General features: G+C 46.4%; 1 protein-coding gene across 2 annotated transcripts in view; it reads right to left on the bottom strand.

The window, feature by feature from the left end:
* Window positions 1-25,952, bottom strand: part of TMEM255A (transmembrane protein 255A) — a 111,823-nt gene that overhangs the window by 28,641 nt on the left and 57,230 nt on the right. Inside the window, exon 4 of one of the 2 annotated variants that reach the window (XM_077477897.1) lies at window positions 7,675-7,764. The exons of the other annotated variant lie outside the window; for it this stretch is intronic. Coding sequence (XP_077334023.1) covers window positions 7,675-7,764 — 90 coding nt within the window. The remainder of the gene's footprint in view (window positions 1-7,674; window positions 7,765-25,952) is intronic. 2 annotated transcript variants of the gene reach the window in all.

The following is a 25,952-nucleotide window of genomic DNA, read 5'->3' as shown; positions in this document are numbered from 1 at the left end:
CGCAAAAAATCAAAAACCACAGAGACGATCAAATACCACCATAAGAAAGCTCTATTTGTGGGGGGAAAAAAGGACATCAATTTTGTTTGAGTGCATTGTCGCACGACCGCGCAATTGTCAGTTAAAGCGACACAGTGGCGAATTCGCAAAAAAATGGCCTGGTCATTCAGCAGCCAAATCTTCCGGGGCTGAGGTGGTTAAGGGCCCATTCACACTAGGAACTGCATGTGAATCACACAGGGGCGCGCTGTGTTTTCCTGTGCGACTTGCATGCAGTTCTGCGCAGGGCAATTTCAGCCCGTTCGTTTCAAATGGGCTAAAATCACACTGCACCAAATGAAGTGCTTGCACCACTTTTAGAAACACACTGCAACCGGAACGCATAGAGTACCATGCGATCTGCTGCAGGCAAACTCACTATGTTTGGGGTGATGTTAACTTTATACTGACACCCGCTGCAGATTGCAAGTGCGGTGCACGGAACCCCGGGTCTCCCGTATGACGGTATTCTGGTGTGAATGGGCCCTAAGCTGCGATGTCACTTAGCACACACCTGGGTGGTATAACAAATGCCATTAACTCATGTGAATATCATTTTGTTTATCCGAAAATTTTACGTTTTATCAGCTAGTTATTTTTTCCACACAAGTTTAACACTTTATCCAGAAAGTTTTTTCACTGCCTGAGGCCAGGTTCACACCTATGTGAATTAGATACAGGTTTCCCCGCATCCTATTCGCATAGCAGGAGATGTGACTGGCTGCCTATGGTGCCAGTTGACATATATGTTAATATATTATCTCTAGATGACTCTTTGGTCTCTTCTGTCATAAGTGCTTCTCCCTTCCTGTCAGCGTTTAACCACTTTCAGCCCCGGACCATTTTGCTGGCTTAAAGAGGGATTCCACCTACAAAAAAAATATTAAAAGCCAGCAGCTATAAATACTACAGCTGCTGACTTTTAATAAATGGACACTCACCTGTCCCGGGTTCCAGCGATGCCGGCAGCCGAGGCCGATCGATTGCTCGGCTCTCGGCTGCTGCCGCCACCATTCCAGGTGAGGGAATCAGGAAGTGACGCGAATCAGCTTCACTTCCTGATTCCCTACTGCGCATGCGCGAGTCGCGCAGCGCAATAGGAATTGTCCGCGCTGTCACTGGGACCCGTGTGTGTCCCAGCAGACAGCGCGGCAGGACAGGAAATGACATAGACTCCCACGGGAGTCTATGCCCGGAAGTGGGTGTAAATACCTGTCTTTGACAGGTATCTCCACCCCCCTCCCCCCTGAAAGGTGCCAATTGTGACACCGGAGGGGGGGAGGGAAGTTCCACTTTAGGGTGGAACCCAGCTTTAAAACCAGACCACTTTTTGCGATTCGGCACTGCGTCACTTTAACTGACAATTACGCAGTCGTGCGACGTGGCTCCCAAACAAAATTGACGTCCTTTTTTTTCCCACAAATAGAGCTTTCTTTTGGTGGTATTTGATCACCCCTGCGGTTTTTATTTTTTGCGCTATAAACAAAAATAGAACGACAATTTTGAAAAAAAAACACATTTTTCTTTACTTTTTGTTATAATAAATATCCCCCAAAAATATATAAAAAACATTTTTTTCCCTCAGTTTAGGCCAATACATATTCTTCTACATATTTTTGGTAAAAAAAAAAAAAAATCGCAATAAGCGATTATTAATTGGTTTGCGCAAAAGTTATAGCGTTTACAAAATAGGGGATAGTTTTATGGCATTTTTATTATTAATATTTTTATTTTTTTACTAGTAATGGCGGTGATCAGCGATTTTTATTGTGACTGCAACATTATGGCGGACACATCGGTCATTTTTGACACATTTTTAGGACCATGTTCATTTATACAGCAATCAGTGCTATACAAATGCACCGATTTCTGTGTAAATGACACTGGCAGTGAAGGGGTTAACCAGTGGGTGGCAGTGTAGGGGTTAAGTGTTCCTAGGGGTGTGTTACTAACTGTGGGGGGCTGGGCTTTGTTTTAGTGAACACTGATCTCTGCTGCAATCACATGGAGCAGAGATCAGCGTCACTTGTTGTTAGGCAGAACGGGGAGATGCTGTTTACAACGGCATCTCCCAGTTCAGCCGCCCCGTGAGACGATCGCGGGTATCCCCGTGGTGATCGAGTTCGCAGGACCCGCGACCGGACTCACGGGGGTCCCGACCGGCGCGAGCATGCCGCCGGTGGCGCGCACGCGATGGCAGGGCGGCATATAAAAATGGACGTACCTGTACACCAATATGCCTGCCCGTGCCATTCTGCTGACGTACATCAGCGTGCGCCGGTCGGGAACTGGTTAAGGTACACAGAACCACACATACGCAGCTAAGCATACATTTACATGTGATGACCTAGATCCTGTGCAGATGTGGGGAAGTGATATCAATGTGGCCCACATAATCAAGTGCCTGAACCCCAAAGAGAGACAGGGAGAAGATTGGAGCACCCATGACCAGCGCTGGAGAAGATCAGTTCTGGGGTAATTCTGCAATATGCTAATATGGGGCACTAACTACCAAAATATGGCTAACAGCTCCTGGGGGCCTTTTGTTTTTTATTTCAGAGTTTAATTCTGCATTAAATGATTGCAGCAAGATGGTTGACATGAATTACAAGCAACTTGCATGTTCTAATGAGATCAGCCGTGCTTCTTTAACTAACCTAATTAGCTTTATTAACTCCTAGCATTTCCCTTTCACACATGGAAAAAGCAATTGGTTCACATGGTGGAAAAAAAAACATGCAGCAGTTAGCACACTGATGGCCCATTTCACACTCCATTAATGTCTGAAGTTTCCTTTTTAACCCTTCCGTGGCTATAGGTTTTTTATAGCCCTTTGAACAAAAAGATTCAGGTCAGAAGATTTTTTTTTTTAAAAGAGGAACTGCAGTCTGCTCAGGTAATTTGTAATAAAAACATCTTTGCCATTGTGAAGCTTCCTTCCAACCACTTTGCATATTTTATATATACTGTGATTCTGTACTTGCCAAATATGCTGCAGAAATCTCCCTCCACTAATGCCCCGTACACGCGGTCAGATTTTCCGACGGAAAATGTTCGATGGGAGCTTTTTGGGAGAAATTTCCGACCGTGTGTAGGCTTCATCGGATATTTCCATCACACAAAATTTGAGATCTGTTGTCGGAAATTCGGATCGTGTGTACACAATTCCGACGCACAAAGTTCCACGCATGCTCGGAATCAAGCAGAAGAGCCGCACTGGCTATTGAACTTCATTTTAATTTGTACGTGTGTAAGCAAGAGAAGTTTGAGCCAACATCCATCAGAAAAAATCCATGGATTTTGTTGTCGGAATGTCCGATCGTGTGTACGGGGCATAAGTCTGGCTCCCCAGATGAAGTCATATGACAGTGATGAACACATGCGGGAACACGAGGCACCGGAAGTGACGGGGGCGAGCTTGCAGCTCGTTTGTTATATGCCTGTTTGATGCTTCTTATTGTGAGTACCTTGATTTTACTTTTACTGTTTTGTCAATAAACATTTAGACCCCTTTCACACTGGGGCGTTTTTCAGGCGTTTTTCAAGCGCTGTAGCGTTAAAAAAAGCGCTTGTAAAGCGCTTGAAAGAAGCCTCATCTGCAGTCCCAATGTGAAATGTCAGCGCCCGAAAAACGCTCGTAAAGCGCAGCTTAAACTAGCAGCGCTTTATCAGCGTTTTTCGAGCGTTAATGGGGCGCTTTTAACCCCTGCTAGTGGCCAAATAAAGGGTTAAAAGTGCCCACAAAACGCTGCTGCCAGTAGCGTTTTTCGGGCGTTTTACAAGCCCTTCCCATTGATTTCAATGGGAAGGGGCGTTTTAGGAGCGTTGTATTCACCGCTCCAAAAGCGCTGCAAAGAAGCTGCTTGCAGGACTTTTTTTGACGCTCTGCCAGCGCAGCGCCTCAGTGTGAAAACACTCGGGCTTTTACATTGGGATTGCAGTTGCAGCTTCTTTCAGGCGCTTTTTTTAACGCTAAAGTGCCTGAAAAACGCCCCAGTGTGAAAGGGATCTTGGTGTGAAAGCACTCGGGCTTTTACATTGGGATTGCAGTTGCAGATTTCAGGCTTTCAGGCGCTTTTTTTAACGCTAAAGCGCATGAAAAACGCCTGAAAAACGCCCCAGTGTGAAAGGGGTCTTAGAAATACTACACTATTGTGCATCCCTCTTTACATCCCCCCATGCCCCATTGCGAGGTTCATTGGATGCGGACACACCAGGGACAATAGGGGGACTAGAGACACACATCAGTGGAACCGGATACGCCATACTGGGAGGCTGCCAAGAAACACATTGAGATATACCAACATGCTGTTACCTTACAGTGGTAAGGTAACGGTACATCTATACATTACTCTGCACAAGAACTAGGAAGTCACCTATCATCAGCACTTTATGCCAGAGGATTGTCACCAGCACTTTGTCATTTTATGCTGACACTGCTAAATATACAGCCACTTATCTACCTTGCACCTTATATGGACACTTATTTTATATTTTTATATGGACTACTTATTTTTTTTTTGCTTTCACCTATAAGAACATGTGCAGCATATACCTATATGGAGGAAACTTTTCTGTATGCTTTTATATGCCTTTTAGGATTTTACCTATTCCTTCAGGACTTATTGCAACAGTAGTGGCCCTTCTTTTGGAGCACCATTTTTTCACTCCATGTGTACATCATATGGATATATTTCCTATCTCTGTTCTACGAAGAATCTTTTTAGTGTTTGATATACTTTTATTGTCTTATTGATACGCTTTTATTGTTTTATCCTTAGAAATCGCAGGGCATGCGACACGTTTTTATACTGCCTAGGACTGGATATATATTGACCTTTGAACATTGCCTCTTTCAACCATATCTTTCATTGAGCACCTTTGCACTTTATTACGCACAGTATTTAGGTTCATAGCGCAGCACTACCTTCACTTTATAAGTCTGGCTGCATCCATTTTAACTGTGGGCAGCTGAAGCTGCTGCCTGTTCACTTCCTGGATTTAGGCTGGGTTCACACCGCTGCGGCTGGGAGACCCGGATGTGATTCGCACCGCACTGCAGTGCAAATCACATCCGATCTCTGTGCGATGCGAGTTCAGCCATACAGATAGTATGGCTGAATTCGCATCGCACCCGCTCCAAACTCGCACAGGACCCTTTTTTTGGTCCGCAGCAGAATCGGATAGCATGGGTGTTCACACCATGCGATCCGATTCCTGTACGAGTTTGCAGATCGCACTGCGATATGCGAACTGATCTGGGGGTGTCATTAAGGTTTCACTGACACTCCCAGCAGTCCGCATAGGGCAGTGTGAACTGCCGGCGGGAGGCATGCGATGCGGGAACCGCGGCGTTCCCGCATCGCTTCAGTGTGAACCCAGCCTTAGACAGACACACAGAGGCACACCTCCAGCTCTGATTTTACCCTCTTATGACTCATCCCCCCTCCCTTCCTGGTAAACTCTCACAAGAGTGAGAGAGAGGGCTGTGCATGATGTCATAAGCCTAGGCTTTTTTACCGGACAAGAAACAGGAAGTGGGCTATATATGGTGTTTACTGGCAGAAAAAAAATGTTTTACTATCCAAAGTTAAAACAACAAGGGCAGAAGATTTAATAGATGGACAGATAAAAAAAAGACTGTAGGTCCGCTTTAAGTCTATTTATTGGTAGAAAGATGCACAAAAGGTGGAAGTCCTTACAGTTTCACAACAAGACCATCATCTGTACAAGGTACATATATTGTAGATCAGAAAGTTTTAATGTTTGCATTTGATACACTGTAAGCCCTTGTAGCACCGGTCGGAGATTCCGACGGAATGTGTCCGGTCGGAGCGTTTTGTCGGATATTCCGACTGTGTGTGGTCTGCATCGGACTGTTTCCGTCGGAATATCCGTCAGACCAAATTTTCCAACTTGCTGGAAATATTTTCTGACAAAATGCTCCGATCGGACATACTCCAATCATGTGTAGAGAATTCCGATCGGACAAAGTGCCACGCATGCTCAGATCAAATTCCTACATCAAAGCTATTGGCTACTAGCCTGAACGTAGTCCCATCGTAATGAAATTACGTCATCACGTTCTTAAAGATCGGATTTTTCGACAACTTTGTCCAACCGTGTGTATGCAACAGTTTCGGACAAGATCCGTCGGACAAAATCTGACGGACAAAATCCGACGGATTTGGTTGTCGGAATCTCCGACCGTGTGTACAAGGGCTAACAGTTATATTACATGTTAACAAATAGGATTTCCCATTGAGGTACATCTCATCAGGATGTAAATATATATTTAGCACCATTTTACTGTCGTTTTAGCGGCTCTATTAGGCCGCTGGCGGGGCGGTTTTAACCCCCGCTAGTGCACGAAAAAAGGTTAAAACCACCAGCAAAGCGCAGGTTTTGCAGTGCTGCCCCATTGTTTCAATGGGAAGGGGCGCTTTATGAGCGGTTCTAGCTCTGTGACATTGGCTGACAGTAGGCTTCAGCCCGCTGTCTGCTGAAAACAGGTCACAGGAGTGCAGAACAAACTGCACTCCTGTGATCCACAGGAGAAGTATAGCCAAACGTACTTTGGCTGTACTTATCCTTTTATGATGGAAGTGAACACAGCTTCACCGCATTTACTAAGCTCAGTAAACATTTTTATTTTCTTTAAAAAATCCAGCAGGTAAGGACTCCTTATCCTTGTCTAACTTTCCTGATGTGTGTGACAGACCTAGCCGTGACCAAGGCTGCTGGAGGGGACTGAATGCGAGCCTCTTGGAGACCGATTATGGGCCCTGGATTTTAACAGGATGAATGAGAACCCCACTATAATCTGTGCTAGTCAGATTCAATTCTGTATATATGTATATATAATGTGTGTTGTCTCATGCTGTTGGGACACACACATGTTAGATGCTAATACCATCAACTCCAGCCACCTGTCTGTTGTCTTTTATAATGTAAATGAGTTTGGTATGGCTTGACACAGATTCTAAAGAGTATTTCACCTATTATTGTTTGTGCTAATTAACCCTGTAATTGTATGAAGAGTCCAGTGTTGATTTAGATAATTACCGCAGGTTAATTCTGTTTCTGGCTACAGTTGTATTGTTAAAATAATATGAGCAGGAGGGGGGACCTCCCTTTCTACTGTATTATAAATACTTGGCATTTTGGTTCTAATAAATCAGTCCATGTTGAGCAGCTAAGCAAGTGTCGTCTTGTTTTGTGCTTGTGAGTGGTTAGAATATCTGATATATTCAGGCTGGGAGGAAGTGGTATATGATGAAAGCACTCAAGCGGAGTGTAGGGATGTTCCGTCACAATGTGTATAATCATAGCAGTCAACATACTACATTTTTTAGCATCACCTGCCTCTATTTTCTGTGAGTTTTTACTTTAAGGAAATGCTGGGGCACAATTACTTGGAGAAACATGTTGCAAATAAAAATACCTGTGCAAAAAGCCTCGGATGGAAGCAGCCGCTCTCAGAATCCTAGGATGCATAACACTTCCAGGGAAGGTTGACTGTCTGGGTTGCATATTTGCCTAAGTGTCAGAGAAAGGCCACTTCCATATTTATCTAGCTTCTGTATTAGGCTTTGTGACAAATTTTCTCTAAAGGTCTTGGCTTAGAATACTTACTAGATGTCTGGCAGCAAAAACACCATCCACAATGGCACAGCAAAAAGCTGCAATCACTCCAAAACTGATAAAAACTATAGATGCAACCAGCTGTAAACAGAAGTAATTTATAATAAATGACATTATTACTGAGATATAGTTCAAATAAATATAAAGGTTATGGTTTAATCATGGAAACATGCACATAGATAATCATTTGCAGAAATATAAATATATTAATCACAGATTTAAAGTATATCTAAACCCAAAAATCAACAATGTATATTGTAGCTTACCAGTCCTTAGATGAGTTGGCTACATTGGTTTTCGTTTTTTCAGGCATTATTTGCCTTGATTTTCAAACTTGCTAGGATGACTATGCTCACTCCTCCACTGTATCTAGATGAGGACAGACTTTAAACATGTATTCCTCTCTTTATCTCTATTATACGGAGGGAGACGAGATTAGTTCTTTACAGAATAACATAACATTGTTTTATGCTTCCAGTTCCATTCACAGGAAGTAGAGTGTTAAGTGCTTATAAAAGGTAATATTGACTGTTAAGGGGGTACCATCATACTACATAAAAGTTACAAGTAGAATTGATGGACTATGTCGGTACCCAAAGATAAGGATTAGATACATAGTTTTTTGTTTTGTTTTTTAAATGAAAAAAGTACTGTACATTTTAAAAAAGCAAGGAAATAACTAGGACACTGCATTTATGGGTTTAGATATCCTTTAATACAAAATATGGTAGGATTATTTTGATATGGTGACATTCTACTATTATGTTTAGGTTAGGTTTAGGCTTAAAGTGGTTGCAACGCTCAGTCATGGAATCTGAGAAAAGCACATATATTTGTAATGTTTACTGATCTCTCTAAAGTGCTGTTTCTCTCTGGTGCTTCGTTCCTCCGTTATCAGCATGAGTCACTTCTGAGAAGGTTTCCAGACACAACACGAGATAAATTCTGTGTTGGGAGGGGGAGCTCAGGACAGAGCTTGTCTATTCAGAACACAAAGAGGGAAAGAAAGGGGGAAGCGCTACCTGGGTACAGAGATCAAAAAGCTTTTAATAGAGCAAGGTAAATTGCACTTACAGGCTCATAAGTCCAATGATAGAAAAGATATAGGCCTTCTGCGTCCATGGGGGTGTACATATCACTCTCCAGGCTGTGCAGGTGGATGGGTGTTGATGTATTCAGTGTCCTGTGGCCACCAGGAAACAGAAACCAACAGGCAGCTTGCAACACAGCCCCAACGGCCAGAAGTGATGTCACTGGAACGAGAGAGAGGACCAGGCTGAATGGGAAAGGCAGTGTGGCTATCATAGGCTACATGTTTAGAGCTCCAGCTCCTGCTACTGGCCTCGTAGGAAGAGCTGGAGCTCCGAGCACATAGCTTATGATCTCCACACAGCCGTTCCCATTCAGCCTGGTCCCCTCTCATTCCGGTGACATCACGTCCGGCTGCTTGGGCCATGTTCCAAGCTACCTGTTGGTTCCTGTTTCCTGGTGGCCACAGAACGCTTAATAAATCCAACACCCATCCACCTATCCAGCATGGAGAGTGACATCTACACCCCCATGGACGCAGAAGGCCTATATCTTTTCTACCCTTGGACTTATGAGCCTGCAATCACTTCCATCCTGTAAGTGTCATTTACCTTTGGGCTATTCAAAGCTTTTTAATCCCTGCACCCAGGTGGTGCTTCCCCCTTTATTTCCCACTTTCTTGTTTATACAGAGCTGTATATTACTCTAAAGACAGCTGCCGCCTACCCCTGGTAATAGACACATCCACATGTGCATTCACTCACCATATTACCACAGATGTACAATGGACTAAATCGCTTTTTGAACTCTTGTGTGTTTTTAATCATTTAATCATTACTACTATTTTGGACCCAGCTATTTTTTTTTTTTGCGCCAAATACAATCGTATATTTCTATTCAGAACACAGTTCTTCTGCTGTGTGGAGGGGGTGTGGCCTTTTCCTCCAATCAGCTCTCACACACTGTTACTGCAGCTTCTCCGCCCCTCCTCTGTGCTCCTGGCAGATGAAGAAAATTGTAACCCCTTTCTGCCCTTTTGAAGGGATGTAGAGAGGAAAAGACTGCAGATAAACAAGTAAAACCTATGTAGGAGGATTTGTTTTATCTCTGTGTATCATCAGGCTGTTCACTTCACTGGGTATATGTGGAGGTTTACAACCACTTTAAAGTGGAATTAAACCCAAAACCAAAAATTTAATACATTGCAGCTTACTAGTCATTAAATGTGCTGTAAAGAGACAGCAGCCCATCAGAGGGACCACAGCGTGCGGTGGAGGACACACTATTCAACACATTTGGAAGCGATGAGAGGCAACGACACCAGTATCAATGGAAGGTACAACTCTTAACTCATCAGACAGCTAAGTAATAATCTTTTTTTTAAAGGCTTCCCATACGCTAAATATGCAAATTATAACTCACACTAATGCTACTTTTGTAACAAGTAGTTTAATATAGTGCATCAGGAAAGTATTCACAGCGCTTCACTTTTTCCACATTTTGTTATGTTACAGTCTTATTCCACAATAGATTTAATTCATTATTTTCCTCAAATTTCTCCATAAAAAATACTCCATAATGACAACGTGAAAGAAGCTTGTTTGAAATCTTTGCAAATTCATTAAAAATAAAAAACTAAGAAAATAACATGTATATATATAAGCAGGGCTCACAATTTAAAGTCCTGAGCTACTAGCCAGGCCTCAAGGGTCACTCGCCACCAGTTGCCCCACCCAACCCCTACCCTGCCCCGCCCCTAGTTCCACACCCAAACACGCCCTCATAAATTATCTCATGAAATGACACTTAAAAGGTTTTATGCAGAATTAGGCAACTTTATCCATGCTCAACGATGCTGCCTCACCTGTGTTGAACAATGCAGCCTCACTTGTGTCCACCAATGCAGCCTCACCCGTGGCCACCAATGCAGCCTTCCTGTGTCCCTCAATGCATCCTTCCCATGTCCAACAATGCAGCCTCACCCTTGTCCACCAATGCAGCCTGCCCGTGTCCACCAATGCTGCCTGCCCGTGTCCACCAATGCAACCTGCCCGTGTCCACCAATGCAGCCTGCCCATGTCCACCATGCTGCCTACCCTTGTCCACCATGCCGCCTAGCCTTGTACATCATGCTGCCTACCCATGTCCATCATGCAGGGGAGCAGAGGGGAGGAAGAGCATTGCCAGCCAGATAAGAGTGCAGAGGGACATCGTTGGAACAGCTCTGATTTCAATTGCTGTGTTCCTGCCTCTCGGCGTCACATACAGCCTCGTCCCCTGGCCGGAGAATTTTGATACACGTCGTCCCGGGATTGGACGGGTGATCTGTCTATCAAATTCTCTGGGACCAGGGGGTGGGGCTGTGTGTGACAGCAAGTGCGGGGAACACTTAGTTATTGAAATAAAAGCCACTAGTGATGTCCCTCGCCCTCTGATCATCCAGCCAGCTCTCTCCTCTCTCTTCCACCCACGAGCAATGGGAGAAGGACTCCCATACAACACGGCGGCGCTAGTCCCCCCTCGCTCCCAGGCAGCCCACGCTCGCCAGCCCTCAAAATCCATTTGCAAAATGCAAGCAGGCGAGTGGAATTTTTGAGGGCTGCTATAAGTATTCACAGCCTTTGCTCAATACTTTGTTGAAGCTCCTTTGCCACCAATTACAGCATTGAGTGTTTTTGAGTATGATGCTGCAAGCTTAGCACAGCTATTTTTGGGAAGTTTCTCCCATTCTTCTTTGCAGGACTTCTCAAGCTCCATCAGGTTGGTTGGGGAGTGTCAGTGCACAGCCATTTTCAGATCTCCCCAGAGATGTTCAATGGGGGTCAAGCCTGGGCTCTGGCTGGGCCACTTAAGGATATTCAAAGAGTTGTCCCGTAGCCACTCCTTTGTTATCTTGTCTGTGTGCTTAGGGTTGTTGTCATGTTGGAAGATGAACCTTCGCTCCAGTCTGAGGTCCAGAGCGCTCTGGAGCAAGTTTTAATTAGGATGTCTCTGTACATTGCTGTATTCATCTTTTCCTCGATCCTGACTAGTCTCCCAGTTCCTGCGGCTGATAAACATTCCCACAGCATGATCCTGCCACCACTATGCTTCACTGTAGGGATAGCATTGGCCAGGTGATGAGCGGTACCTGGTTTCCTACAGACATGACGCTTACCATTTAGGCCAAAGAGTTTTATCTTTGTTTCGTTAGACCTGAGAATTTTGTTTTCTATGGTCTGAGAGTCCTTCAGATGCCTTTTGGCAAACTCCAGTCGGACTGTCATGTGCCTTTTACTGAGGAGTGGCTTCCGTCTGGCCACTCTACAATACAGGCCTGATTGCAGTGCTGCAGAGATGGTTGTTTTTCTGGAAGGTTCTCCCCTGCTCACAGAGAAACGCTGGAGCTCTGTCAGAGTGACCATCGGGTTCTTGGTTACCTCCCTTAACTAAGGCCCTTCTCCCCCAATCACTCAGTTTGGCCAGGCAGCCTGCTTTAGGAAGAGCCCTGGTGGTTCCAAACATCTTCCATTTACAGATGATGGAGGCCACTGTGCTCATTGGGTCCTTCAATGCTGCAGACATTTTTCTTTACTCTTTCCCAGATATGTGCCTCAATACAATCCCGTCTCTGAGGTCTACAGACAATTCTTGGGACTTCATGGCTTGGTTTGTGCTCTGACATGCACTGTTACCTGTGGGACTTTAACAATATGTGGAAAAAGTGAAGCGCTGTGAATAATTTCCGGATGCATTGTATATGTTGTAACATAATATGTTAAAAAAGAATATATCATTTTAAGAATTATTAAGTATCTAAAAAATCTTGATAAAAACATTAGATTGTGGTGCTCTAAAACCATACAAAATACTTGATAGTTTATAGTATTCAATATTTAAATGATACTTTAGAGTCTAGGCAAACAGTTAATTACACAGTCAAAATACATGTGTTTACTGTATTACCTGCCAAAGGATTTGTAATTTTGGCAAGCCATTCTTGGCATCAAGAACATTAGATCCACTTGAGCAGTGATTACTTTAGTAGGACTCCAGCCAAAACATTGTTTAGTATTTGACTGAGTTTTAGCATTAGCCCTCGTTCACACTGAAAATGGCTTTGAAATCAACCCGCACGATTTCAAAGCCACATTTCGGTCCCACTTTGGGGGTGACTTAAAAGACATCTGAGCGGGTTCATGCACAGATGTCTTAGCCCTTGTACACATAGTCGGAGAATCTGTCGCAATGAGTCTTATCGGACAGTGTCGTCAGATAATCTGACTGTGTGTGGTATGCATCGGACTGATTCCATCCGAATCTCCGTCCGACCCAATTTTCCAACATGTTGGAAATATTTCCCGACCAACTGGGCCGGACGGACCTAATCCGATCATGTGTAGAGGATTTTGATCGGACCAAGTGCCACGCATGCTCAGATCAAATTCCTACATCAAAGCTATTGGCTACTAGCCTGAATGTAGTCCCATCGTAACGAAATTATGTCATCACGTTCTGAAAGATCGGATTTTTCGCCAACTTGGCCCGACCGTGTGTATGCAACAGTTTCGGACACAATCCGTCGGACTAAATCCGACGGGCAAAATCCGACGGATTTGGTTGGCAAAATCTCCGACCGTGTGTACGTGGGCTTACAATTTCCCCCGAAGTCGCCAAAAGTAGTGCAGGAACAACTTTTAGAAATCGGTGCAACGCCTCACCGATTGGGATGCTCCTATTACCGGCAATAGGCTCTGATTTGACATGCGATTTCACCTTTCAAATCGCGTCGATGTGAACCAGAGTCACTTTTCAAATTTTATCCACTAGAGTGATCCCCTGTCCTGTTGATTACACAAGTAATGAAGGGAAACTTCACATCACACAAACTTAAAAAAACGAAAAAATGTTCTCAACCTTCCCGGCTCCTAAACTGCCTAAAACAAAAAATCTCTGTTCCGCTTTAAGGTGACCTTCTCACACCAGCTAAAATAAATGAAAAAATACTTTTAATATGTACTTGTCCACCACCCGGCAGGACAATCTTCTGCATCTGGGGGTATCGGATGTCTTGTCTCCACTGTGCAATGTGGTTTTATCTGCTGGCTACTTTCGTACCGTGTCCTCTATGTAACATCTGAATCCACAGTATGCAGTGAAGCCAAGGATCAGGAATCCAACATAAGTGAGCAGGATGCAGAAGATTCTTCGAGCAGCTCAAGAATGTAAAGAAATGAAGATTGTCCATGTGGGCAGTAGGATAGGTAAATACAGTATTAATAGTCTTCCTTAAGCCCTTGTACACACGGTCAGACATTCCGACATCAAAATCCGTCAGATTTTGTCCGACGGATTTTGTCCGAAACTTGTGTTGCATACACACGGTCGAAAAAAGTTGTCGGAAAATCCGATCGTACGTAATGTGACGACGTTATTTCATTACAACGGGACTACGTTCAGGCTAGTAGCCAATAGCTTTGGTCTAGGAATTTGATCTGAGCATGCGTGGCACTTTGTCCGATCGGAATTCTCTACACACAATCAGACAAAGTCTGATCGGATCATGTTGTCGGAAAATTTTATAGCCCAGATCTAAAACTTTGTCCGTCAGATATTCCGACGGAAACAGTCCGATGGAGCCCACACACAGTCGGATTATCCGACAACACGGTCCGATCTGACATTTTCCGTCGGAATGTCCGACCGTGTGTACAAGGGCTCACAGGCAGTGATTATTTTTTTTTCTACACTTTATTAGGTGCCACGTTTAACCACTTTCAGACCGGACCAATTTGCTGGTCAAAGACCAGACCACTTTTTGCGATTCGGCACTGCGTCGCTTTAACTGACAATTGCGCGGTCGTGCGACGTGGCTCCCAAACAAAATTGACGTCCTTTTTTTCCCACAAATAGAGCTTTCTTTTGGTGGTATTTGATCACCCCTGCGGTTTTTATTTTTTGCGCTATAAACAAAAATAGAGCGACAATTTTGAAAAAAACGCATTATTTTTTACTTTTTGTTATAATAAATATCCCCCAAAAATATATAAAAAAAACTTTTTTTTCCCTCAGTTTAGGCCGATACGTATTTTTCTTCATATTTTTGGTAAAAAAAATCGCAATAAGCGATTATTGATTGGTTTGCGCAAAAGTTATAGCGTTTACAAAATAGGGATAGTTTTATAGCATTTTTATTAATAATTTTTTATTATTTTTTTTTTTACTAGTAATGGCGGCGATCAGCGATTTTTTATTGTGACTGCGACATTGTGGGGGACCCATCGGACATTTTTGACACATTTTTGGGACCATTGTCATTTATACAGTAATCACTGCTATATAAATGCAGTGATTCCTGTGTAAATGACACTGGCAGTGAAGGGGTTAACCAGTGGGTGGCAGTGTAGGGGTTAAGTGTTCCTAGGGGTGTGTTACTAACTGTGGGGGGGTTGGGCTTTCATTTAGTGAACACTGATCTCTGCTCCAATCACATGGAGCAGAGATCAGCGTCACTAGTTGCTAGGCAGAATGGAGAAATGCTGTTCACTCTGCATTTCCTCCATTCGGCCGCTCCGTGAGACGATCGCTGGTATGCCCGCAGCGATCGAGTCCGCGGGTCCCGCGACCGGACTCACGGGGGTCCCGACCAGTGCGGGAGCGTGCCGCCGGCGGCGCGCTCCCGATGGCAGGGCGGCATTGAATATTGGACGTACCTGTACGCCAATATGCCTGCCCGTGCCATTCTGTCGACGTACATCGTCGTGCGCTGGTCGGGAAGTGGTTAAGTAATTCACCTTTGTTTTGTGTTTATATTGTGTAATATTAGTGATGCACAGTGCCTTGAAAAAGTAGTCAGACCCCTTGAAATTTTCAAAATTTTTCCATGTTACAACCAAAAACGTAAATGTATTTTAGTGGGACTTTGTGTGATAGACCAACACAAAGTGGCACATAATTGTGAAGTGGAAGGAAACTGATAAATGGTTTACAGGGTGGATCCTATAACTGGCACCCGCCCTTCCCCTCCCCCCCCCGACAAATTCGCAGCGCGAAGCTTGTCGCTCAAAAAGGAGCAGGCGCTTCTTTTGTTTTCAATGATTTTTATTCAAGTTTTCAACAATACAAAGTGAAGATCATGAGTGATTTGCCGCGACTGCAGCATGTTCTGTGAAGCCCTCAGAGGTTTGTTAGAGAACCTTAGCAAAAAAAAGCATCACGAAGGCCAAGGAACACACCAGACAGGTCAGGGATGAAGTTGTTGGGAAGTTTAAAGCAACATTTAAACTGTTCAATCCATAATTCGAAAATAGAAAGAGTATGGCACAACTGCAAACCTACCAAGACATGGCCGTCCACCTAAACTGACAGGCCGGGCAAGGAGAGCATTCATCAGAGAAGCAGCCAAGAGGCTTATGATAACTCTGGAAGAGCTGCAGAGATCCACAGCTCAGGTGGGAGAATCTTTCCACAGGACAACTATTAGTCTTTCACTCCACAAATCTGGCCTTGATGGAAGAGTGGCGAGAAGAAAGCCATTGTTGAAAGAAAGCCATAAGAAGTCCAGTTTGCAGCTTGCAAGAAGCCATGTGGAAGAAGTTACTCTGTTCAGATGGGACCAAAATTTAACTTTTTGGCCTAAAATCAAAACAATATGTGTAGCGGAAAACTAACAGTGCATACCACCCTGCACACTAACAGTGCACACCACCCTGCACACCCCATCCCCACCATGAAACATGGTGGTGGCAGCATCATGTTGTGGGGATGCTTTTCTTCAGCAGGGACAAGGAAGCTGGTCAGGGTGGATGGAAAGATGGACGGAGCCAAATCCAGTGCAATCTTTGAAGAAAACCTGTTAAGCCCCGTACACACGAGAGGACTTATGTCCGACAGACTTCCAAAGGAGTTCCGCCGGAGTTCCGCCGGAGTTCCGACGGAGTTCTGACAGACTTTTCGGCCGAACGGACTTGGCCACACACGATCACACTAAACTCCGACGGATTCGAACGTGATGACGTACGACCCGACTCGAATAAGGAAGTTCATAGCCAGTAGCCAATAGCTGCCCTAGCGTTGGTTTTAGTCCGTCGGAGTAGCATACACACGAGCGGAGTTTTCGAAGGGGACCGGGTCCGGCGGAGTTCCTTCGGGAAAATTTGAAGCATGCTTCATTTCTAAAGTCCGTCAGACTTTGGCGAATCAAAAGTCCGTTGCAGCAACGGACTCGGTCCTTCGGACTTTGGATGTTGAAAAGTCCGCTTGTGTGTACGCGGCATTAGTCTGCAGAAGACTTGAAACTGGGACAGAGGTTCACCTTCCAGCAGAACAACGACCCTCAACATACAGCTAGAGCCACAATAGAATGGTTTAGATCAAAGCATATTCATGTGTTATGCACATGCACACCACACTTTTTTCAGATATTTGTAAAAAAAAAATTGAAAACCATTTATAATTTTCCTTCCAATTCACAATTCTGTTGTACTTTGTGTTGGTCTATCACATAAAATACATTTTACATTTTTAGTTGTAACATGACAAAATGTGGAAAATTTCAAGAGGTATGAATACTTTTTCAAGGCACGGTATGTGTATCATATGCATAGTGCTAGCTACAATGACAAACAACCTTACGCTCTTTATCTAGTTTCCTCTGATCAAGATAGTGGCCACTTCCAATCACATTAAACAAAAATAGAATGTGGTTTAATATTTCATAAGCTGTGCTTCGGTTATTGATGTCTGCCAGTTGTTTAAAAGGTACACTGGATTCCTGTCCACATGACGTAAACATTTGTTCAAAATAATTCTGCTACAGTAAATATAATCACATTATGATGTAATAGTAAGTTTTTTTCTGAAATAAATAGGTAGTTTTTAAAAACTGAGCACTGCAGTATTTTTAACCAAATTATCCAGATCTCGTTATTATAGGCACTAGGTAAATTGACACTAGGTGGCCATAGGACGCACACTCTCCCCAGTAAGCTGTAGCAGCCGGCGGCAAATTAAAATTATCTTGCGATTTTAAAGTTTGTCATACGTGAGTAGTTTTCTTACTTAATAAATAAACTGTGGAAACATACTACACTATGGATATCCCTCTTTTCTATTGAATACCTGAAGGAGACAACAATCCCAGCTGATGAAAAACGAAGCTCCCATGGAGACACCAGAAAGCGACACAGGGGCTCACATTGTGAAGGCATATCTACCCCTGCAGGGGCAGGGTATCTGGTGAGGGCAAAATCATTATTTTACACGGAAAAATGCACCGGGAGTTCTTTCATCTTAGAAGCAGCTATAGATTTTTTTGCACAAGTCACTTTCACCATTTACTGGGACTAATAATTAATTAATTTATTTATATGCAAATCCAATTAATTAATTATATACATGTATATTGGCTGTGTGTATATATTTATATATATTTTTATTTTTATTTATTTTTTTATACATTTTTTTTCCTTTCCCCAATTATTTTTAACCATTCTCTTATCACCCTTTACATTTGCATTAATTGTATCCACCCACCAGATTTATTGGTATCACTATTATTCACAAGTTTTTTTATACATTTATTTATCTTTACATGTACGTATTTTCTTTAATATATTAGTCATCGTCACTTAATTTAGCAAACATTGCATAAGATTTAATCATAATTTGAAGGTGTTTTTCAATTTAAATTTTTTTTTCACCAGTTTGTTGGGAGTGATCTAGAAGCACTTCAGGGGGTCCAACACTCTGACATACTAGATTACAATTACTACCCAACAGTTCACTCTTAGGCCGCGTACACACGCGCGGACTGTTTGCCCAACCTTGTTCGGCAAACTGTTTGTCAAACAGTCCGCTCAAAATTTGCATGAGCGGACTTGCCCACACACGAGCGGACTGTTTGACGAACAAGGTTGGGCAAACAGTTCGCTCAACTTTTGAAATGAACGGACTCGCCCACGTAAGGCGGAGGCAAGTCCGCCCATTTCGAGCGCGTGTACAGGTAGGCGGGGCCCGCGAAGGAGACGTCGCGGGCTCCACCGCCTGGAATGGGCTTAAAGGGGAACCCCAACGCCGAAAAAAATCGGCGTGGGGGTTCCCCCCAAGTCCACACCAGACCCTTGTCCGAGCACGCTACCCGGCCGGCCAGGAAAGGGGGGCGAGCGAGCGCGCCCCCCCTCCTGAGCCGTACCAGGCCGCGTGCCCTCAACATGGGGGGGTGCCTTGGGGAAGGGGGGGGCCGCGCGGCCCCCCCACCCCAAAGCACCTTGTCCCCATGTTGATGAGGACAAGGGCCTCTTCCCGACAACCCTGGCCGTTGGTTGTCGGGGTCTGCGGGCGGGGGGCTTATCGGAATCCGGGAGCCCCCTTTAAGAAGGGGGTCCCCGGATACCGGCCCCCCACCCTATGTGAATGAGTATGGGGTACAATGTACCCCTACCCATTCACCTGTGAAATAAAGTACAAATAAAAACACAACACAGGGGGAAAAAATATTTTATTGCACAGCCGGGGGTCTTCCGTCTTCGGGGGTCTTCTCGCCGGACTCCTCCGCTATGTGTGTGTAGCTCTTTTGCCAGCGGAGGAGTCCGGCTTTCTTCCTCCCCGCCGCCGGCCTCTTCTCCCGACTTCGGGGGTCTTGTCCCCCTCTTCGGTTCTTCTGCCGGGCCACCGCGCCTGGTCCGGTGGCCCGGTCTTCTGTCGCCGTCTTCCGTTCTTCTGTCGCCGCCTTCGGTTCTTCTGCCGGGCCACCGCGCCTTCTTGTAGCTCTTTTACAGGCGGTGGCCCGGTCTTCTGTCGCCGTCGCCGCCTTCCGTTCGTGTTCTTCTTCTTGTTCTTCTTGTTCTTCTCCTGGAGATGTTGACTCGACGAGCTCTCCGGCCGGAATGCCGGGGACGCGCTGTGCGGTCACTTATATAGTGACAATGGGGCGGGGTCACATGGTATATGTCACATGGGTTGGTCACATGGGTTGATGTCACATGGGGACTATGACATCGTAAGGGGGCGGGGTCACCATGTGACATCAACCCATGTGACATATACCATGTGACCCCGCCCCATTGTCACTATATAAGTCACAGCGCAGGGCGGCTCTGGCATTCCGGCCGGAGGGAGCGACGTGTCAACATCGCCTGGAGAAGAACAAGAAGAAGAACACGAACGGAAGGCGGCGACGGCGACAGAAGACCGGGCCACCGCCTGTAAAAGAGCTACAAGAAGGCGCGGTGGCCCGGCAGAAGAACCGAAGGCGGCGACAGAAGAACGGAAGACGGCGACAGAAGACCGGGCCACCGGACCAGGCGCGGTGGCCCGGCAGAAGAACCGAAGAGGGGGACAAGACCCCCGAAGTCGGGAGAAGAGGCCGGCGGCGGGGAGGAAGAAAGCCGGACTCCTCCGCTGGCAAAAGAGCTACACACACATAGCGGAGGAGTCCGGCGAGAAGACCCCCGAAGACGGAAGACCCCCGGCTGTGCAATAAAATATTTTTTCCCCCTGTGTTGTGTTTTTATTTGTACTTTATTTCACAGGTGAATGGGTAGGGGTACATTGTACCCCATACTCATTCACATAGGGTGGGGGGCCGGTATCCGGGGACCCCCTTCTTAAAGGGGGCTCCCGGATTCCGATAAGCCCCCCGCCCGCAGACCCCGACAACCAACGGCCAGGGTTGTCGGGAAGAGGCCCTTGTCCTCATCAACATGGGGACAAGGTGCTTTGGGGTGGGGGGGCCGCGCGGCCCCCCCCTTCCCCAAGGCACCCCCCCATGTTGAGGGCACGCGGCCTGGTACGGCTCAGGAGGGGGGGCGCGCTCGCTCGCCCCCCTTTCCTGGCCGGCCGGGTAGCGTGCTCGGACAAGGGTCTGGTGTGGACTTGGGGGGAACCCCCACGCCGATTTTTTTCGGCGTTGGGGTTCCCCTTTAAGCCCATTCCAGGCGGCGGAGCCCGCGACGTCTCCTTCGCGGGCCCCGCCTACCTGTACACGCGCTCGAAATGGGCGGACTTTCCGAGCGGGAACAGTCCGCTCATTTCGAAAGTACAGCGGACAGGCCCACACACGGGCGGACTGTTCGCTCAAACACAGTTTCAGCGGACAGTTTTTCGGAATTTCCGAAAGACTTTGTCCGTCCAACTGTCCGCTCAAACTGTCCGCTGAAAGCCCACACACGAGCGGACTGTCCGCCCAAACACTGTTCAGCGGACAAGGTTGGGCGAACAGTCCGCCCGTGTGTACGCGGCCTTACATTTAGTGGAAGGGTATATACTACGGCACAAATGACGAGCATGTTATTATTCACTTAGTAAAAAAATTTTTTTACATTTTGAGGGTATAGCGCAAAGTCTACTTCCCTCTTTTTTATACAGTCTAGTCCATCCCATTGGGTTGGAAATACAAGGTAGAGGCAGCTCTTACCCATTGCATTTTGGCTCACTTCACAATTTCATCCATAGCGCAATCTCACTTTTCTTTTTTTTCAACTAGGTAAATTAAAGAGGAATTAAATGTAAAAAAACAAAAGCAAAATGTTTGTCAGGCAGGAGTTTTTGCTGGATTGTTGCTCTGCTTGGTGATTGCCCCCAACTTGAGAATCTGCCCCAGCTTGCTGCTGAATTGCTTCTTGATTGATTTTCCTGGATCACTGGATGAATTTCTATTTGCTGTACAGGTACACCACACTGCAACCACTGCAACTTCCTGCCTTCAAATATCGGCGCCGTCTCTATCCGCGCACATTGGCACAAGGCTTCAAAACCATCCCACACCTGCACTGACCTCAAAAGCCTAATTTTACTGCCTCATCTGAAAGCAACTACACTTGGACTGGACCTTCTGAGGCTGGTCAGATCAGCGCTCCTGAATACTCCTAACACTAATAATACCAGACTTTATTTCAGAAAAAAGGTGGACTCTCTGTGCCTAATGGAAACCTGGCATAGACAACTGGTGGTACCTTTTGAAGCAACCTATCCCTCTGGGGTAAGGGTTGTTTAACCTCCCGTGTCTCTCAAGCAGATGAGGAGGAAACAGGGTTATTTACAGTTTGCTCTAACACAGGGGTGCCCAACCTTTTGAAGAGCGAGGGCCACTTAAGTGAATTGGTAACTGGTCGCGGGCCACAATGAGCGGAGAAGGAGGATGACAGTTCTGTGTCCACAGACACAGCCCACTCTACTCTATGGGCCCTCTGATCCAATCTGATTTGTCCAGATGAAAGGGGCAGATCCCTTTTTTTTTTTTCAGGTAGGCGGATGTAAATAGACACAAGTCTGTTTACATCTGCTGCTCCATAGAGGTGAATAGAAAGTCCGATTTGGGTCAGACCAACCGTAAAAGGGGCCTAAGGCTGCTTTCACACTGATCCGCTGCGATCTGCCCAAAGCGCAGGTGCAGCTCAGTGAACCTGTGGATTTTCTGCGGGTTATCTGCACTTTGCCATAAACTTCTATTATATTCCGCAGGTGTGACGCACTTTCTGAAGGCGCAACAAACCCGCAGGTAATAACAGAAGTCTATGGCTCAATGCAGGTAACCCACAGCTGCACTGCACCTGCAGATCAGTTTGAAAGCAGCCCAGTAACCACTGCAAAACAGATATATGCATATATACTGTGAATTTAGTAGTAAACTTACCTTTAATTATCTGCCTTCCATTCTTCTATCGCTTGCTGTTGCTGTCCCAGGCGGAGTGCATTTGGTATCACTCTGCCTGTGACAGAAGCCGGTACCATACAGGAAGCATTGGCTTATGTGGCTCTGCTCCTCAGCCACTTGCTTCCACTACCAGTGGCTTCATTCAAAAACTGCTGCTCTGGGATGGCTGGTCGGCAACCCGTGATCTGGGCTTGCCAACCTGCCATCTTAGAGCAGGAGGTCGAGGGCCACATCAGAGGGCTCCGCGGGCCACATGTGGCCCCCGAGCCACTGGTTGGGCACCCCTGCTCTAACACTAATGCACTGTTAACACATCTCTCATTTCTTTTTTAAATTCCCTGTTCTCAATGTCTCCGTTTCCTATTCTTCTATTATTCTTACTGTTTACTGAACACCCAAGTCTTGTGAAGTCTTCTTAGGTGAGTCTGCTGATCTTCTTTCATTTATATGCCTCAAGAGAACTATTATCAATGGGGACTTCAAAATACACATTGACTCCAATTAGCTTTCGCTGAAGTAATTAGTCTATGGGTTTACTTATTTTTTTCCTCTAAAGCCGCGTACACATGGACTTTCGAATGAACGGACTTGACCACACACACCACTTTTTGAGCGGACTAATACGGCGTACTAAGTCCGCCATACTATCCGCCCTACTTTTGAAATGAACGGACTCGCCCACACACGCGGAGGAAAGTCCGCTCATTTAGAGCGCGTCTCCAGGTAGGCGGGGCCCGCAAAGGAGACGACGCTGACCCCGCCGCCTGGAATGGACTTAAAGGGGAACCCCAACGCCAAAAAAAAACGGCGTGGGGGTCCCCCCCAAGTCCACAACAGACCCTTGTCCGAGCACGCTACCCGGCCGGCCAGGAAAGGGGGGCGAGCGAGTGCCCCCTCTCCTGAGCCGTACCAGGCCGCGTGCCCTCAACATGGGGGGGTGCCTTGGGGAAGGGGGGGCCGCGCGCCCCCCCCCCACCCCAAAACACCTTGTCCCCATGTTGATGAGGACAAGGGCCTCTTCCCGACAACCCTGGCCGTTGGTTGTCGGGGTCTGCGGGCGGGGGGCTTATCGGAATCCGGGAGCCCCCTTTAATAAGGGGGCCCCCGGATACCGGCCCCCCACCCTATGTGAATGAGTATGGGGTACAATGTACCCCTACCCATTCACTTGTAAAATAAAAGTACAAAAAAAAACAACACACGAGATAAAATACTTTATTGCACAGCTCCGGGGGTCTTCCGTCTTCGGGGGTCTTCTCGCCGGACTCCTCCGCTATCTTCTTGTAGCTCTTTTACTAGCGGAGGAGTCCGGCTTTCTTCCTCGCCGCTGGCCTCTTCTCCCGACTTCGGGGGTCTTGTCCCCCTCTTCGGTTCTTCTGCTGGGCCACCGCGCCTTCTTATAGCTCTTTTACAGGCGGTGGCCCGGTCTTCTGTCGCCGCCGTCGCCGCCGCCTTCCGTTCTTCTTCTTCTTCTTCTTCTCCAGGAGATGTTGCCTCGACGATCTCTCCGGCCGGAATGCCAGGGACGCACTGCGCGGCCACTTATATAGGGACAAGGGGCGGTGTCACATGGCTTTATGTCACATGGGTTGGTCACATGGGTTGATGTCACATGGGGACTATGACATCGTAAGGGGGCGGGTCACCATGTGACACCAACCCATGTGACATAAAGCCATGTGACACCGCCCCTTGTCCCTATATAAGTGGCCGCGCAGTGCGTCCCTGGCATTCCGGCCGGAGAGATTGTCGAGGCAACATCTCCTGGAGAAGAAGAAGAAGAAGAAGAAGAAGAAGAAGAAGAAGAACGGAAGGCGGCGGCGACAGCGGCGACAGAAGACCGGGCCACCGCCTGTAAAAGAGCTATAAGAAGGCGCGGTGGCCCGGCAGAAGAACCGAAGAGGGGGACAAGACCCCCGAAGTCGGGAGAAGAGGCCGGCGGCGAGGAAGAAAGCCGGACTCCTCCGCTAGTAAAAGAGCTACAAGAAGATAGCGGAGGAGTCCGGCGAGAAGACCCCCGAAGACGGAAGACCCCCGGAGCTGTGCAATAAAGTATTTTATCTCGTGTGTTGTGTTTTTTTTTGTACTTTTATTTTACAGGTGAATGGGTAGGGGTACATTGTACCCCATACTCATTCACATAGGGTTCCGATAAGCCCCCCGCCCGCAGACCCCGACAACCAACGGCCAGGGTTGTCGGGAAGAGGCCCTTGTCCTCATCAACATGGGGACAAGGTGCTTTGGTGTGGGGCGGGCGCGCGGCCCCCCCTTCCCCAAGGCACCCCCCCATGTTGAGGGCACGCGGCCTGGTACAGCTCAGGAGGGGGGGCGCTCGCCCCCCTTTCCTGGCCGGCCGGGTAGCGTGCTCGGACAAGGGTCTGTTGTGGACTTGGGGGGGACCCCCACGCCGATTTTTTTCGGCGTTGGGGGTCCCCTTTAAGTTCATACCAGGCAGCGGGGCCAGCGACGTCTCCTTCGCGGGCCCCGCCTACCTGGATACCCGCTCGAAATGAACGGACTTTTCTCCAGGCGGGAAAAGTCCGCTCATTTCAAAAGTACGGCGGACTGGCACACACACGGGCGGATTGTCCGCCGAAATGCGAGTACAACGGACAGTATTACGGAAATTCCGAAATACTTAGTCCGCCAGACTGCACGCTGAAAAAGTCCGCTGAAGCCCACACACGAGCGGACTGTCCGCTGAAATGTGTTTCGGCGGACTAAGTAGGCCATACAATCCGCCCGTGTGTACGCGGCTTAACACTGTGAATGTTTAATGGGCATGTTCAATAAAGAAATTAGAAATTTGAATGGTTTGTGTTATCAGCTTAAGAACATTGTCTTTGTCTATTGTTGTAACTTAGATGAGGATCAGATCACATTTTATGGCAAATTACTGCAGAAAACCAGTTAATTCGAAGCCATTGTAGGTTTGAAGTTTATTGCACAGTTAGTACTTTGACCTTTCAAATGATTTTTGTTGAAGGAGCACTGTCAAAAAACAGTGGCTGCATCCAAGGTTTGGGTTTTTTGACAGCTGGCAGCGCAGCATGCCAAAATACATTAGCCACAGCAGGAGATTCATTTATTTGCACTTTATGGCCAGGATTACTTTTTAGAATTTACATGTTTCCACTTGGTCAGCTAAGATCACATGGCCTCAATTATTATATACTGAAAGCGATTCTTTTTGGGCTGTATTCTGCTTTCCAACTGCAGCATAAAAACAACAGAAGTGATTGCATTACTCTTATCCTCGAGTCTTTGCACTGGCTACCAGTCAGGTTTTGCATTGAATTTTAAATCCTCATGGTTGCCTGTTTAGCTACACACAACATAACACCCCATTATCTCTCTGATCTTTTATCACTCTACTCCCCCGCCTTGTAACCTTAACTTCTGCGTGTCCCTAAAACCCAACTACCCTCTTTGGGAGGCAAGGCCTTCTCCGGTTATGCCTCGAAACTCTGAAATTCTCTCCCATAAAACACCAGGGAGTCACCTTATTTAAAATCTCAAAAACTCAAAACAAAATTCAAAACTTTCATCTTTAGACAAGCCTTCGCCTAACTGTTCCTTTTCTTGTGTACTATTTATTTTATTTATT

This window comes from Lithobates pipiens, unplaced genomic scaffold (assembly GCF_037356315.1).
Source record: "Lithobates pipiens isolate NorthernLeopardFrog02 unplaced genomic scaffold, aLitPip1_a1.2 Scaffold_1, whole genome shotgun sequence".
NCBI classification, from domain to species: Eukaryota; Metazoa; Chordata; class Amphibia; order Anura; family Ranidae; genus Lithobates; species Lithobates pipiens.
Note: the sequence above shows the minus strand (reverse complement) of the source record. Positions and strands in the feature narration are given on the sequence as shown.